Source organism: Procambarus clarkii, chromosome 13 (assembly GCF_040958095.1).
Source record: "Procambarus clarkii isolate CNS0578487 chromosome 13, FALCON_Pclarkii_2.0, whole genome shotgun sequence".
In the NCBI taxonomy this organism is placed as follows: Eukaryota; Metazoa; Arthropoda; class Malacostraca; order Decapoda; family Cambaridae; genus Procambarus; species Procambarus clarkii.
In genome coordinates, this window is record NC_091162.1 from 8,498,916 (window position 1) to 8,515,904 (window position 16,989).

Genomic DNA, 16,989 nt, shown 5'->3' on the forward strand with positions numbered 1-16,989 from the left:
CACTTATATATCAAGGCTACTTGCGTCAAACACTTATATATCGGGCTACTTGCGTCAAACACTTATATATCGGGGCTACTTGCGTCAAACACTTATATATCGAGGCTACTTGCGTCAAACACTTATATATCGGGGCTACTTGCGTCAAACACTTATATATCAGGGCTACTTGCGTCAAACACTTATATATCAGGGCTACTTGCGTCAAACACTTATATATCGGGGCTACTTGCGTCAAACACTTATATATCGGGGCTACTTGCGTCAAACACTTATATATCGAGGCTACTTGCGTCAAACACTTATATATCGGGGCTACTTGCGTCAAACACTTATATATCGAGGCTACTTGCGTCAATCACTTATATATTGAGGCTACTTGCGTCAAACACTTATATATTGAGGCTACTTGCGTCAAACACTTATATATCGGGGCTACTTGCGTCAAACACTTATATATCGGGGCTACTTGCGTCAAAACACTTATATATTGAGGCTACTTGCGTCGAACACTTATATATTGAGGCTACTTGCGTCAAACACTTATATATCAAGGCTACTTGCGCCAAACACTTATATATCAAGGCTACTTGCGTCAAACACTTATATATCAAGGCTAATGTGTCTAGTATGTTATCAGGTAATTCGGGTAACATATTAGACATTAGACATTAACATAACTTCTTTCCTTGAGTGGTAAGGAAAGGAACGGGGAACTTAACATCTGCAAGCTGCAACACAAAGCCATCACAGTCTGGTATATCAGCAAATTGTCAGAAAATGCAATGTTAGAGAATGTTCCAAGATGAGACGCCCCACTCCCACAGCTGGTGGCCCAAGATGAGACGCCTCACTCCCACAGCTGGTGGCCCAAGACGAGACGCCCTACTCCCACAGCTGGTGGTCCAAGATGAGACGCCCCACTCCCACAGCTGGTGGTCCAAGATGAGACGCCCCACTCCCACAGCTGGTGGCCCAAGATGAGACGCCCCACTCCCACAGCTGGTGGTCCAAGATGAGACGCCCCACTCCCACAGCTGGTGGCCCAAGATGAGACGCCCCACTCGCACAGCTGGTGGCCCAAGATGAGACGCCCCACTCCCACAGCTGGTGGCCCAAGATGAGACGCCCCACTCCCACAGCTGGTGGCCCAAGATGAGACGCCCCACTCCCACAGCTGGTGGCCCAAGATGAGACGCCCCACTCCCACCGCTGGTGGCCCAAGATGAGACGCCCCACTCCCACAGCTGGTGGCCCAAGATGAGACGCCCCACTCCCACAGCTGGTGGTCCAAGATGAGACGCCCCACTCCCACAGCTAGTGGCCCAAGATGAGACGCCCCACTCCCACAGCTGGTGGTCCAAGATGAGACGCCCCACTCCCACAGCTGGGTGGCCCAAGATGAGACGCCCCACTCCCACAGCTGGTGGCCCAAGATGAGACGCCCCACTCCCACAGCTGGTGGCCCAAGATGAGACGCCCCACTCCCATAGCTGGTGGCCCAAGATGAGACGCCCCACTAATACACAGCTGGTGGTCCAAGATGAGACGCCCCACTCCCACAGCTGGGTGGCCCAAGATGAGACGCCCCACTCCCACAGCTGGTGGCCCAAGATGAGACGCCTCACTCCCACAGCTGGTGGCCGAAGATGAGACCCCCACTCCCACAGCTGGTGGTCCAAGATGAGACGCCCCACTCCCACAGCTGGTGGTCCAAGATGAGACGCCCCACTCCCACAGCTGGTGGCCCAAGATGAGACGCCCCACTCCCACAGCTGGTGGCCCAAGATGAGACGCCCCCACTCCCACAGCTGGTGGTCCAAGATGAGACGCCCCACTCCCACATCTGGTGGCCCAAGATGAGACGCCCCACTCCCACAGCTGGTGGCCCAAGATGAGACGCCCCACTCCACAGCTGGTGGCCCAAGATGAGACGCCCCACTCCCACAGCTGGTGGCCCAAGATGAGACGCCCCACTCCCACAGCTGGTGGTCCAAGCTGAGACGCCCCACTCCCACAGCTGGTGGCCAAGATGAGACGCCCCACTCCCACAGCTGGTGGCCCAAGATGAGACGCCCCCACTCCCACAGCTGGTGGTCCAAGATGAGACGCCCCACTCCCACAGCTGGTGACCCAAGATGAGACGCCCCACTCCCACAGCTGGTGGCCCAAGATGAGACGCCCCACTCCCACAGCTGGTGGCCCAAGACGAGACGCCCCACTCCCACAGCTAGTGGCTCAAGATGAGACGCCCCGCTCCCACAGCTGGTGGCCCAAGATGAGACGCCCCACTCCCACAGCTGGTGGCCCAAGATGAGACGCCCCACTCCCACAGCTGGTGGCCCAAGATGAGACGCCCCACTCCCACAGCTGGTGGCCCAAGATGAGACGCCCCACTCCCACAGCTGGTGGCCCAAGATGAGACGCCCACTCCCACAGCTGGTGGCCCAAGATGAGACGCCCCACTCCCACAGCTGGTGGCCCAAGACGAGACGCCCCACTCCCACAGCTGGTGGCCCAAGATGAGACGCCCCGCTCCCACAGCTGGTGGCCCAAGATGAGACGCCCCACTCCCACAGCTGGTGGCCCAAGATGAGACGCCCCACTCCCACAGCTGGTGGCCCAAGATGAGACGCCCCACTCCCACAGCTGGTGGCCCAAGGTAAGACGCCCCACTCCCACAGCTGGTGGCCCAAGATGAGACGCCCCACTCCCACAGCTGGTGGCCCAAGATGAGACGCCCCACTCCCACAGCTGGTGGCCCAAGGTGAGACGCCCCACTCCCACAGCTGGTGGCCCAAGATGAGACGCCCCACTCCCACAGCTGGTGGCCCAAGATGAGACGCCCCGCTCCCACAGCTGGTGGCCCAAGATGAGACGCCCCACTCCCACAGCTGGTGGTCCAAGATGAGACGCCCCACTCCCACAGCTGGTGGTCCAAGATGAGACGCCCCACTCCCACAGCTGGTGGCCCAAGATGAGACGCCCCACTCCCACAGCTGGTGGCCCAAGATGAGACGCCCCACTCCCACAGCTGGTGGCCCAAGATGAGACGCCCCACTCCCACAGCTGGTGTTCCAAGATGAGACGCCCCACTCCCACAGCTGGTAGCGCAAGATGAGACGCCCCACTCCCACAGCTGGTGGCCCAAGATGAGACGCCCCACTCCCACAGCTGGTGGCCCAAGATGAGACGCCCCACTCCCACAGCTGGTGGCCCAAGATGAGACGCCCCACTCCCACAGCTGGTGGCCCAAGATGAGACGCCCCACTCCCACAGCTGGTGGTCCAAGATGAGACGTCCCACTCCCACAGCTGGTGGCGCAAGATGAGACGCCCCACTCCCACAGCTGGTGGTCCAAGATGAGACGCCCCGCTCCCACAGCTGGTGGCCCAAGATGAGACGCCCCACTCCCACAGCTGGTGGTTCAAGATGAGACACCCCGCTCCCACAGCTGGTGGTCCAAGATGAGACGCCCCACTCCCACAGCTGGTGGTCCAAGATGAGACGCCCCACTCCCACAGCTGGTGGCCCAAGATGAGACGCCCCACTCCCACAGCTGGTGGCCCAAGATAAGACGCCCCACTCTCACAGCTGGTGGCCCAAGATGAGACGTCCCACTCCCACAGCTGGTGGTCCAAGATGAGACGCCCCACTCCCACAGCTGGTGGTCCAAGATGAGACGCCCCACTCCCACAGCTGGTGGTCCAAGATGAGACGCCCCACTCCCACAGCTGGTGGCCCAAGATGAGACGCCCCAGTCCCACAGCTGGTGGTCCAAGATGAGACGCCCCACTCCCACAGCTGATGGCCCAAGATGAGACGCCCCACTCCCACAGCTGGTGGTCCAAGATGAGACGCCCCACTCCCACAGCTGGTGGCCCAAGATGAGACGCCCCACTCCCACAGCTGGTGGCCCAAGATGAGACGCCCCACTCCCACAGCTGGTGGTCCAAGATGAGACGCCCCACTCCCACAGCTGGTGGTTCAAGATGAGACGCCCCACTCCCACAGCTGGTGGCCCAAGATGAGACGCCCCACTCCCATAGCTGGTGTCCCAAGATGAGACGCCCCACTCCCACAGCTGGTGGTCCAAGATGAGACGCCCCGCTCCCACAGCTGGTGGTCCAAGATGAGACGCCCCGCTCCCACAGCTGGTGGCCCAAGATGAGACGCCCCACTCCCACAGCTGGTGGCCCAAGATGAGACGCCCCACTCCCACAGCTGGTGGTCCAAGATGAGACGCCCCACTCCCACAGCTGGTGGTTCAAGATGAGACGCCCCACTCCCACAGCTGGTGGCCCAAGATGAGACGCCCCACTCCCATAGCTGGTGGCCCAAGATGAGACGCCCCACTCCCACAGCAGGTGGTCCAAGATGAGACGCCCCGCTCCCACAGCTGGTGGTCCAAGATGAGACGCCCCACTCCCACAGCTGGTGGTCCAAGATGAGGCGCCCCACTCCCACAGCTGGTGGTCCAAGCTGAGACGCTCCACTCCCACAGCTGGTGGCCCAAGATGAGACGCCCCGCTCCCACAGCTGGTGGCCCAAGATGAGACGCCCCACTCCCACAGCTGGTGGCCCAAGATGGGACGCCCCACTCCCACAGCTGGTGGCCCAAGATGAGACGCCCCACTCCCACAGCTGGTGGCCCAAGATGAGACGCCCCACTCCCACAGCTGGTGGCCCAAGATGAGACGCCCCACTCCCGCAGCTGGTGACCCAAGATGAGACGCCCCGCTCCCACAGCTGGTGGCCCAAGATGAGACGCCCCACTCCCACAGCTGGTGGCCCAAGATGAGACGCCCCACTCCCACAGCTTGTGGCCCAAGATGAGAGGCCCACTCCTACAGCTGGTGGTCCAAGATGAGGCGCCCCACTCCCACAGCTGGTGGCCCAAGATGAGACGCCCCGCTCCCACAGCTGGTGGCCCAAGATGAGACGCCCCACTCCCACAGCTGGTGGTCCAAGATGAGACGCCCCACTCCCACAGCTGGTGGCCCAAGATGAGACGCCCCGCTCCCACAGCTGGTGACCCAAGATGAGACGCCCCACTCCCACAGCTGGTGGTCCAAGATGAGACGCCCCACTCCCACAGCTGGTGGCCCAAGATGAGACGCCCCACTCCCACAGCTGGTGGCCCAAGATAAGACGCCCCACTCTCACAGCTGGTGGCCCAAGATGAGACGTCCCACTCCCACAGCTGGTGGTCCAAGATGAGACGCCCCACTCCCACAGCTGGTGGTCCAAGATGAGACGCCCCACTCCCACAGCTGATGGCCCAAGATGAGACGCCCCACTCCCACAGTTGGTGGTCCAAGATGAGACGCCCCACTCCCACAGCTGGTGGCCCAAGATGAGACGCCCCACTCCCACAGCTGGTGGCCCAAGATGAGACGCCCCACTCCCACAGCTGGTGGCCCAAGATAAGACGCCCCACTCTCACAGCTGGTGGCCCAAGATGAGACGTCCCACTCCCACAGCTGGTGGTCCAAGATGAGACGCCCCACTCCCACAGCTGGTGGTCCAAGATGAGACGCCCCACTCCCACAGCTGGTGGTCCAAGATGAGACGCCCCACTCCCACAGCTGGTGGTCCAAGATGAGACGCCCCACTCCCACAGCTGGTGGTCCAAGATGAGACGCCCCACTCCCACAGCTGATGGCCCAAGATGAGACGCCCCACTCCCACAGCTGGTGGTCCAAGATGAGACGCCCCACTCCCACAGCTGGTGGCCCAAGATGAGACGCCCCACTCCCACAGCTGGTGGCCCAAGATGAGACGCCCCACTCCCACAGCTGGTGGTCCAAGATGAGACGCCCCACTCCCACAGCTGGTGGTTCAAGATGAGACGCCCCACTCCCACAGCTGGTGGCCCAAGATGAGACGCCCCACTCCCATAGCTGGTGGCCCAAGATGAGACGCCCCACTCCCACAGCTGGTGGTCCAAGATGAGACGCCCCGCTCCCACAGCTGGTGGTCCAAGATGAGACGCCCCGCTCCCACAGCTGGTGGCCCAAGATGAGACGCCCCACTCCCACAGCTGGTGGCCCAAGATGAGACGCCCCACTCCCACAGCTCGTGGTCCAAGATGAGACGCCCCACTCCCACAGCTGGTGGTTCAAGATGAGACGCCCCACTCCCACAGCTGGTGGCCCAAGATGAGACGCCCCACTCCCATAGCTGGTGGCCCAAGATGAGACGCCCCACTCCCACAGCTGGTGGTCCAAGATGAGACGCCCCGCTCCCACAGCTGGTGGTTCAAGATGAGACGCCCCGCTCCCACAGCTGGTGGTCCAAGATAAGACGCCCCACTCCCACAGCTGGTGGTCCAAGCTGAGACGCCCCACTCCCACAGCTGGTGGCCCAAGATGAGACGCCCCGCTCCCACAGCTGGTGGCCCAAGATGAGACGCCCCACTCCCACAGCTGGTGGCCCAAGATGAGACGCCCCACTCCCACAGCTGGTGGCCCAAGATGAGACGCCCCACTCCCACAGCTGGTGGCCCAAGATGAGACGCCCCACTCCCACAGCTGGTGGCCCAAGATGAGACGCCCCACTCCCGCAGCTGGTGACCCAAGATGAGACGCCCCGCTCCCACAGCTGGTGGCCCAAGATGAGACGCCCCACTCCCACAGCTGGTGGCCCAAGATGAGACGCCCCACTCCCACAGCTTGTGGCCCAAGATGAGAGGAACACTCCCACAGCTGGTGGTCCAAGATGAGGCGCCCCACTCCCACAGCTGGTGGCCCAAGATGAGACGCCCCGCTCCCACAGCTGGTGGCCCAAGATGAGACGCCCCACTCCCACAGCTGGTGGTCCAAGATGAGACGCCCCACTCCCACAGCTGGTGGCCAAAGATGAGACGCCCCGCTCCCACAGCTGGTGACCCAAGATGAGACGCCCCACTCCCACAGCTGGTGGTCCAAGATGAGACGCCCCACTCCCACAGCTGGTGGCCCAAGATGAGACGCCCCACTCCCACAGCTGGTGACCCAAGATGAGACGCCCCACTCCCACAGCTGGTGGTCCAAGATGAGACGCCCCACTCCCACAGCTGGTGGCCCAAGATGAGACGCCCCACTTCCACAGCTGGTGGTCCAAGATGAGACGCCCCGCTCGCACAGCTGGTGGTCCAAGATGAGACGCCCCGCTCCCACAGCTGGTGGTCCAAGATGAGACGCCCCGCTCCCACAGCTGGTGGTCCAAGATGAGACGCCCCACTCCCACAGCTGGTGGTCCAAGATGAGACGCCCCGCTCCCACAGCTGGTGGTCCAAGATGAGACGCCCCACTCCCACAGCTGGTGGCCCAAGATGAGACGCCCCACTCCCACAACTGGTGGTCCAAGATGAGACGCCCCACTCCCACAGCTGATGGCCCAAGATGAGACGCCCCACTCCCACAGTTGGTGGTCCAAGATGAGACGCCCCACTCCCACAGCTGGTGGCCCAAGATGAGACGCCCCACTCCCACAGCTGGTGGTCCAAGATGAGACGCCTACTCCCACAGCTGGTAGTCCAAGATGAGACGCCCCACTCCCACAGCTGGTGGCCCACCTTGGCCCACCATGGCAGCCACCGAGGCAGTGGCTGACAGGTATGGACGGCATGGCCTTCTCTGCCAAAGGACAGGAGGATTGCATGCAAGACATGGCGAGGTTAACGACATTATTAAGAGAAGCCTTACCAGAACCGGTTGTCCAGCAGAGAGAGAGCCCCGTTACCTAATGCCCCACAACGCTACTAAGCCTGTCGGTCGACCAGACGGAATCACGGTGAACCCCTGGAAGAATGGTAGACAGTTGGTGTGGGACTACACTTGCGTTTCAACTTTAGTCAACACCTATGTTGACTTTAGTGCTACACAAGCAGGAGGAGCTGCCAATCACCGGGAAGCGTCCAAGTCACGTAAATACAGAGACCTTGAGCAGCACTACAGTTTTGTCCCCATTGCCTCAGAGACACTTGGTGCCTGGGGTAAAAGTGCTGCAAGTTTTTTGAAGGAACTGGGGTCTAAGCTAATTGAAACAACTTAAGACCCTAGAGCTGCCAGTTTTCTCTTTCAGCGCCTTAGTGTGGCAATCCAGAGAGGAAATGCTCACTGCATCCATGGTTCCTGCCCGCCATCTGAGGAGCTCTACAACTTGTGACAAGCAGCCTTGTACCCTGCATGTAATCGTTGTAACCCTTTTTGTGTAATGACATTTTCAAATAAAGTTAGACATATATACACACATACCAAAAGAATAGGGGTCGTAGGAGAAGAAAATATGAAAGTGTTCAGTGAGTATCCACAAGATCTTCCCTGAGTACTCTTTATTTTCTTCTCCGAGGCTATGGGACCCTACACTTGCACAGAGGTGGTACCCCTTTTAGGTTATAATATATATATATATATATATATATATATATATATATATATATATATATATATATATATATATATATATATATATATATATATATGTCGTACCTAGTAGCCAGAACGCACTTCTCAGCCTACTATGCAAGGCCTGATTTGCCTAATAAGCCAAGTTTTCATGAATTAATTGTTTTTCGTCTACCTAACCTACCTAACCTAACCTAACCTAACTTTTTAAGCTACCTAACCTAACCTAACCTATAAAGATAGGTTAGGTTAGGTTAGGTAGGGTTGGTTAGGTTCGGTCATATATCTACGTTAATTTTAACTCCAATAAAAAAAAATTGTCCTCATTCATAATGAAATGGGTAGCTTTATCATTTCATAAGAAAAAAATTAGAGAAAATATATTATTTCAGGAAAACTTGGCTTATTAGGCAAATCGGGCCCTGCATAGTAGGCCAAAAAATGCGTTCTGGCAACTAGGTACGACATATATATATATATATATATATATATATATATATATATATATATATATATATATATATATATATATATATACAAATAATCACCAACAAATGTTGTTGTTGATTTAGGGGCGACGACGATGGTGGGATCGGATGCGCTCCGGTGTACCCGTTAAGGATGAATCGCGAAGCCAGGAAAGGGTGAAACGGCAAACCAAATCACGAAACGAGTGACGCCAATCACTAGAAATTAATATGCCATACGTCAAATAAACGCACAGTCAGGCAGATGATTGGGGAGCCCCAGGAGTCCCTCAGGGTGACAAGCACGGGCCCTGCCCCACACAGAGAACACCAGGTAGCACAACCCAACCCAACCCAACCCCACCTGGTTGTGCACCAGGTAGCACAACCAAAACTCTGCCCCCAACGAAAGCGCAAAAAGTCATCCAGTGTCCCCGGCAGAGCAGAAGCCAGTCAGCCGCCCACCACGGCTGAGGGCACACCAGGAGCCCACCACGGCTGAGGGCACACCAGGAGCCCACCACGGCTGAGGGCACACCAGGAGCCCACCGCGGCTGAGGACACACCAGGAGCCCACCGCGGCTGAGGGCACACCAGGAGCCCACCACGACCGAGGGCACACCAGGAGCCCACCACGACTGAGGGCACACCAGGAGCCCACCACGACTGAGGGCACACCAGGAGCCCACCACGGCTGAGGGCACACCAGGAGCCCACCACGGCTGAAGACACACCAGGAGCCCACCACGACCGAAGGCACACCAGGAGCCCACCACGACTGAGGGCACACCAGGAGCCCACCACGGCTGAGGGCACACCAGGAGCCCACCACGACCGAGGGCACACCAGGAGCCCACCACGGCTGAGGGCACACCAGGAGCCCACCACGACCGAGGGCACACCAGGAGCCCACCACGACCGAGGGCACACCAGGAGCCCACCACGGCTGAGGACACACCAGGAGCCCACCACGACCGAGGGCACACCAGGAGCCCACCACGACCGAGGGCACACCAGGAGCCCACCACGACTGAGGGCACACCAGGAGCCCACCACGGCTGAGGACACACCAGGAGCCCACCACGACCGAGGGCACACCAGGAGCCCACCACGACCGAGGGCACACCAGGAGCCCACCACGACCGAGGGCACACCAGGAGCCCACCACGACCGAGGGCACACCAGGAGCCCACCACGACCGAGGGCACACCAGGAGCCCACCACGACCGAGGGCACACCAGGAGCCCACCACGACTGAGGGCACACCAGGAGCCCACCACGACCGAGGGCACACCAGGAGCCCACCACGACCGAGGGCACACCAGGAACCCACCACGATCCACCAAGCCCCGGCACCTCTCTGCCCCCAACACCGTCACCCCGCCGGGAGAACCAGCCCGCCGCCAGGGGGTCAGCTCAGGGTGTCGGTTGCTAACGATCAAGGAACAGACAATTCGGTGACCTGTTAAGCTCATAATTTGGGTCAGGTCAAGTGAGAGGCGGGCGGCTTGGTGCAGCTTTGATTTGATGACGCACCAAATGAAGGGTGGAGGAGGGGAGGGGGGGGGGGTGAATAGGGGCTAAACCTAGGTGTATAAAATCATTCATAAGGGTTTGGAAACTGAGAGAGGATTCGGATTCAGGTCCAAATGAGAGAGAGACTCGCCAATCAGCCCGTCCTCCAAACAAAGACCCAAAAGTGATTCCATCCACCCGCCAAACCCCCTGTTTATGAATGAAAAACGGTTTACACACGACTCACAACTGCTGACGTTCGAACACTTCCGGAACAAGTGCTTCACTGACGACTTGTGTTCGAACCACAACGCTATAAATGCTTCACCCACGTACTACAAATACAAATAATCGCCAACAGAACCTAAACACCTAACCTAACCTAACCTAACCTAACCTAACCTAACCTAAACACCTAACCTAACCTATGCCTATATATATATATATGTACAATATACTAATATAATATAATATTAATTTATATTTGAGAAAATTCCCGTTTTGAATGAACAGCATTTAAAAATTTACGAATGCGTCTGTGGGGTCGACCGCTGGATGGAATGGACTCGAGTCGACGAAGCGTTGCCCCCACACACTCAGCGAGCCGTGCATACCACTTAATACAGAAACAAGCATATTCAAGTCATAACAGTAGTGCAAGTAACGACTCATTATCCGGCCAATTTAAAGACAATTATAGCAACCCCCCCCCACCCCACGACCACAAAAGATGGAAGATAACTTCACACTTTTAACCTTTATGGGGTAAAAAGCAAAAAAAAGCCCCACCTTCACACCACTTAACATGAGCTGCTGTTGCACACCAGGTCTGCTACACTGTATAATAAATCAAACCAGTAACACTGATCCTGTAGTAATCATGCAGTGTTTTTTGTGTGAGTTAATTCAGCCGGAGTTCCGGCTCGCGCAGCCGGCCCGCGCAGCCGGCCCGCGCAGCCCAGGATTGTGGGGATTGTACTAATCCCTCTAGCGGCCAGCTGGCTACTGGAGGACTGGTATTTGACCCGGTTTCTCCTATTTTTTATATTTTTTTTTTCAGTGGGTTGTGAAACTGGTTTTGTCTCGTTCTGAAGTATTTTTTAATCCCGTGTTAAGTAGGTGGCGCCGCGAGTGAATTTTATCGGTCGTAAAGTGTATTGTTAAGTGTGTTCGTGTATATTGAAATGTGTATCCAGTTCTTGGTGTATTTGCACTGTGAAGTATACGCCGCTTATCGGTGTACATGTTGAGTATACTTTAGTCCTAGACTAAAGTATACTTGCTCCTCGTTCATGTAATAATTTCTTTTAAATTATTATCGATTGTGAATTTTTTTTTGCCACTGAAATGAAAATTACATTTGTTATTTAGACAAGAATTGCAGTGATATGTAATCCTGATAGATGTTGATTAATCCACCCTATCCTAGATAAATCCTGCCCTATTCTAGTTATCCAAGCTACGAGTGGATTGCTTCTGGGGGAACAATGCACTGTCACCCCGGAAGCAAGCCAAACGTAACTTGGAGATTAGACAGAAGATCCAGCTTTAGCCAATTAAGCTGAATTAGAGTTAACAGCTTGACTAGACAACCAACAGGTGATGATCCTAAACACCTGTGGTCGCTGTAGCCAGATGTTAAACATGTTTCAGGGGAATTTTTCCCATTTTTTATGTACATATATTTATTTGAATGTCGATACCTGTCATAGAACATATGTTTTAATGTCGATACCTGTCATAGAACATATGTTTATGGGTGTTTATGTTTGCTGAATAAGTTAAATAGATGGAGTAAAACACATTTTATTTTCATTTAACTGTTTTTCAGGATTTAATATTTCCTTTGAGCTTTGTTAAGCTCTGTTTTACTGGGTCTGATTTACGTTGATTAGTCTGTTTTCCGAATCAGATTCAGAATGCTGATTGGTAACAACTGCATCGTGAAGGCCAATTGAAGGCCTCAGCCTGCTGATTAACACATTGCTGAGGTAATTGCATCTATATTTAGCAAAGCACAGGTGTTTGGCAGGTATTGTTGCTTTAGAAAGTATGGTGTTGATGAGTATGGTGTTAGAGGTGAGTATGGTGTTGATGAGTATGGTGTTGATGAGTATGGTGTTATGGATGAGTATGGTGTTAGGGATGAGTATGGTGTTATGGATGAGTATGGTGTTATGGATGAGTATGGTGTTAGGGATGAGTATGGTGTTAGGGATGAGTATGGTGTTGGGGATGAGTATGGTGTTATGGATGAGTATGGTGTTGATGAGTATGGTGTTATGGATGAGTATGGTGTTAGGGATGAGTATGGTGTTATGGATGAGTATGGTGTTAGGGATGAGTATGGTGTTGATGAGTATGGTGTTATGGATGAGTATGGTGTTAGGGATGAGTATGGTGTTATGGATGAGTATGGTGTTATGGATGAGTATGGTATTAGAGATGAGTATGGTGTTATGGATGAGTATGGTGTTATGGATGAGTATGGTGTTAGAGATGAGTATGGTGTTATGGATGAGTATGGTGTTAGAGATGAGTATGGTGTTAGGGATGAGTATGGTGTTATGGATGAGTATGGTGTTATGGATGAGTATGGTATTAGAGATGAGTATGGTGTTAGAGATGAGTATGGTGTTATGGATGAGTATGGTGTTATGGATGAGTATGGTGTTATGGATGAGTATGGTGTTATGGATGAGTATGGTGTTAGAGATGAGTATGGTGTTAGGGATGAGTATGGTGTTGGGGATGAGTATGGTGTTAGAGATGAGTATGGTGTTATGGATGAGTATGGTGTTATGGATGAGTATGGTGTTAGAGATGAGTATGGTGTTATGGATGAGTATGGTGTTAGAGATGAGTATGGCGTTATGGATGAGTATGGTGTTAGAGATGAGTATGGTGTTATGGATGAGTATGGTGTTGGGGATGAGTATGGTGATAGAGATGAGTATGGTGTTATGGATGAGTATGGTGTTATGGATGAGTATGGTGTTATGGATGAGTATGGTGTTAGAGATGAGTATGGTGTTATGGATGAGTATGGTGTTATGGATGAGTATGGTGTTATGGATGAGTATGGTGTTAGGGATGAGTATGGTGTTGGGGATGAGTATGGTGTTAGAGATGAGTATGGTGTTAGGGATGAGTATGGTGTTAGGGATGAGTCTGGTGTTGGGGATGAGTATGGTGTTGATGAGTATGGTGTTGATGAGTATGGTGTTATGGATGAGTATGGTGTTGATGAGTATGGTGTTGATGAGTATGGTGTTGATGAGTATGGTGTTAGGGATGAGTCTGGTGTTGGGGATGAGTATGGTGTTAGAGATGAGTATAGTGTTAGGGATGAGTATGGTGTTAGGGATGAGTATGGTGTTGATGAGTATGGTGTTAGAGAGGAGTATGGTGTTAGGGATGAGTATGGTGTTAGGGATGAGTCTGGTGTTGGGGATGAGTATGGTGTTGGGGATGAGTATGGTGTTAGAGATGAGTATGGTGTTGGGGATGAGTATGGTGTTGATGAGTATGGTGTTAGAGATGAGTATGGTGTTAGAGATGAGTATGGTGTTGGGGATGAGTATGGTGTTGGGGATAAGTATGGTGTTGGGGATGAGTATGGTGTTAGAGATGAGTATAGTGTTAGGGATGAGTATGGTGTTGGGGATGAGTATGGTGTTGGGGATGAGTATGGTGTTAGAGATGAGTATGGTAGAGATGATTTAGGGAGCCGGTCGGCCGAGTGGACAGCACGCTGGACTTGTGATCCTGTGGTCCTGGGTTCGATCTCGGGCGCCGGCGAGAAACATTGGGCAGAGTTTCTTTCACCCTATGCCCCTGTTACCTAGCAGTAAAATAGGTACCTGGGTGTTAGTCAGCTGTCACGGGCTGCTTCCTGGGGGTGGAGGCCTGGTCGAGGACCGGGCCGCGGGGACACTAAAAATGCCCCGAAATCATCTCCAGATAAGCTCCAGATGGTGTTAGAGATGAGTATGGTGTTGGGGATGAGTATGGTGTTAGAGGTGAGTATGGTGTTGATGAGTATGGTGTTAGAGGTGAGTATGGTGTTGATGAGTATGGTGTTGATGAGTATGGTGTTGATGAGTATGGTGTTGATGAGTATGGTGTTGATGAGTATGGTGTTATGGATGAGTATGGTGTTAGAGATGAGTATGGTGTTAGGGATGAGTATAGTGTTAGAGGTGAGTATGGTGTTGATGAGTATGGTGTTATGGATGAGTATAGTGTTAGAGGTGAGTATGGTGTTGATGAGTATGGTGTTATGGATGAGTATAGTGTTAGAGGTGAGTATGGTGTTGATGAGTATGGTGTTATGGATGAGTGTAGTGTTAGAGGTGAGTATGGTGTTGATGAGTATGGTGTTGATGAGTATGGTGTTAGAGGTGAGTATGGTGTTGATGAGTATGGTGTTGATGAGTATGGTGTTGATGAGTATGGTGTTAGGGATGAGTATGGTGTTAGAGATGAGTATGGTGTTAGGGATGAGTATGGTGTTAGAGATGAGTATGGTGTTAGGGATGAGTATGATGTTATGGATGAGTATGGTGTTGATGAGTATGGTGATATGGATGAGTATGGTGTTAGAGGTGAGTATGGTGTTATGGATGAGTATGGTGTTAGAGGTGAGTATGGTGTTATGGATGAGTATGGTGTTATGGATGAGTATGGTGTTAGAGATGAGTATGGTGTTAGGGATGAGTATGGTGTTATGGATGAGTATGGTGTTATGGATGAGTATGGTGTTAGAGATGAGTATGGTGTTATGGATGAGTATGGTGTTATGGATGAGTATGGTGTTAGAGATGAGTATGGTGTTATGGATGAGTATGGTGTTGGGGATGAGTATGGTGTTGATGAGTATGGTGTTGATGAGTATGGTGTTATGGATGAGTATGGTGTTATGGATGAGTATGGTGTTAGAGATGAGTATGGTGTTATGGATGAGTATGGTGTTAGAGATGAGTATGGTGTTGATGAGTATGGTGTTGATGAGTATGGTGTTATGAATGAGTATGGTGTTAGAGATGAGTATGGTGTTAGGGATGAGTATGGTGTTAGGGATGAGTCTGGTGTTGGGGATGAGTATGGTGTTGGGGATGAGTATGGTGTTGATGAGTATGGTGTTGATGAGTATGGTGTTATGGATGATTATGGTGTTATGGATGATTATGGTGTTAGGGATGAGTATGGTGTTAGGGATGAGTATGGTGTTAGAGATGAGTATAGTGTTAGGGATGAGTATGGTGTTAGGGATTATTATGGTGTTAGGGATGAGTATGGTGTTAGAGATGAGTATGGTGTTAGAGATGAGTATAGTGTTAGGGATGAGTATGGTGTTAGGGATTATTATGGTGTTAGGGATGAGTATGGTGTTAGGGATTATTATGGTGTTAGGGATGAGTATGGTGTTAGGGATGAGTATGGTGTTAGAGATGAGTATAGTGTTAGGGATGAGTATGGTGTTAGGGATGAGTATGGTGTTATGGATGAGTATGGTGTTAGAGATGAGTATGGTGTTAGAGATGAGTATAGTGTTAGGGATGAGTATGGTGTTAGGGATGAGTATGGTGTTGGGGATGAGTATGGTGTTGGGGATGAGTATGGTGTTGATGAGTATGGTGTTGATGAGTATGGTGTTATGGATGATTATGGTGTTATGGATGAGTATGGTGTTATGGATGAGTATGGTGTTGATGAGTATGGTGTTATGGATGATTATGGTGTTATGGATGATTATGGTGTTATGGATGATTATGGTGTTATGGATGAGTATGGTGTTGATGAGTATGGTGTTAGGGATGAGTATGGTGTTAGAGATGAGTATTGTTAACGTTAGATTTGTTATAACACAATAAAATGTTAATTAACATACCTGGAGCTCCATTGATAACTCAGTCCATTCTCTCCGGCAGTCACAACGTCTCTAAATTGATGTACTAAATTGCCCAAACCTAACCTGCCCGAGGACCCGCGAATAGAAAATGGAACATCACGTTAATTCCGCAAGGCGCTGTGATGGTTAGTACGTCAGTTTCTAGTCGTAGGGGAGATTTATACGGCAAAATTCGATGTAGTACTGGACAGGATTGGTGGATAATGCGACTTTAGGCAAGGTTTAGCCTTTAATTATGGATTGGTCTGGTGAATCACTTGGATTAAATCACTTGGACATAATAGTTCTGGACATTACAGCTCTTGGACAAAACAGTTCTTGGACAAACAGTTCTTGGACAAAACAGTTCTTGGACAAAACAGTTCTTGGACAAAACAGTTCTTGGACAAAACAGTTCTTGGACAAAACAGTTCTTGGACAAAACAGTTCTTGGACAAAATATTTCTTGGATATGACAGTTCTTGGACAAAACATTTCTTGGATATGACAGTTCTTGGACAAAACATTTCTTGGATATGACAGTTCTTGGACAAAATATTTCTTGGATATGACAGTTCTTGGACAAAATATTTCTTGGATATGACAGTTCTTGGACAAAACATTTCTTGGACAAAACAGTTCTTGGACAAAATATTTCTTGGATATGACAGTTCTTGGACAAACAGTTCTTGGACAAAACAGTTCTTGGACAAAATATTTCTTG

General features: G+C 52.2%; 1 protein-coding gene across 1 annotated transcript; it reads left to right on the forward strand.

Moving 5' to 3' along the window:
• The first annotated feature begins 7,524 nt into the window (after positions 1-7,524).
• Positions 7,525-16,223, forward strand: LOC138364316 (collagen alpha-1(XXVII) chain A-like). The gene is made up of 3 exons (XM_069323917.1): positions 7,525-7,598; positions 12,405-14,152; positions 14,347-16,223. The coding sequence occupies exons 1-3, from the start codon at positions 7,525-7,527 to the stop codon at positions 16,221-16,223; spliced, it is 3,699 nt and encodes a 1,232-aa protein (XP_069180018.1).
• Positions 16,224-16,989: the final 766 nt, after the last annotated feature.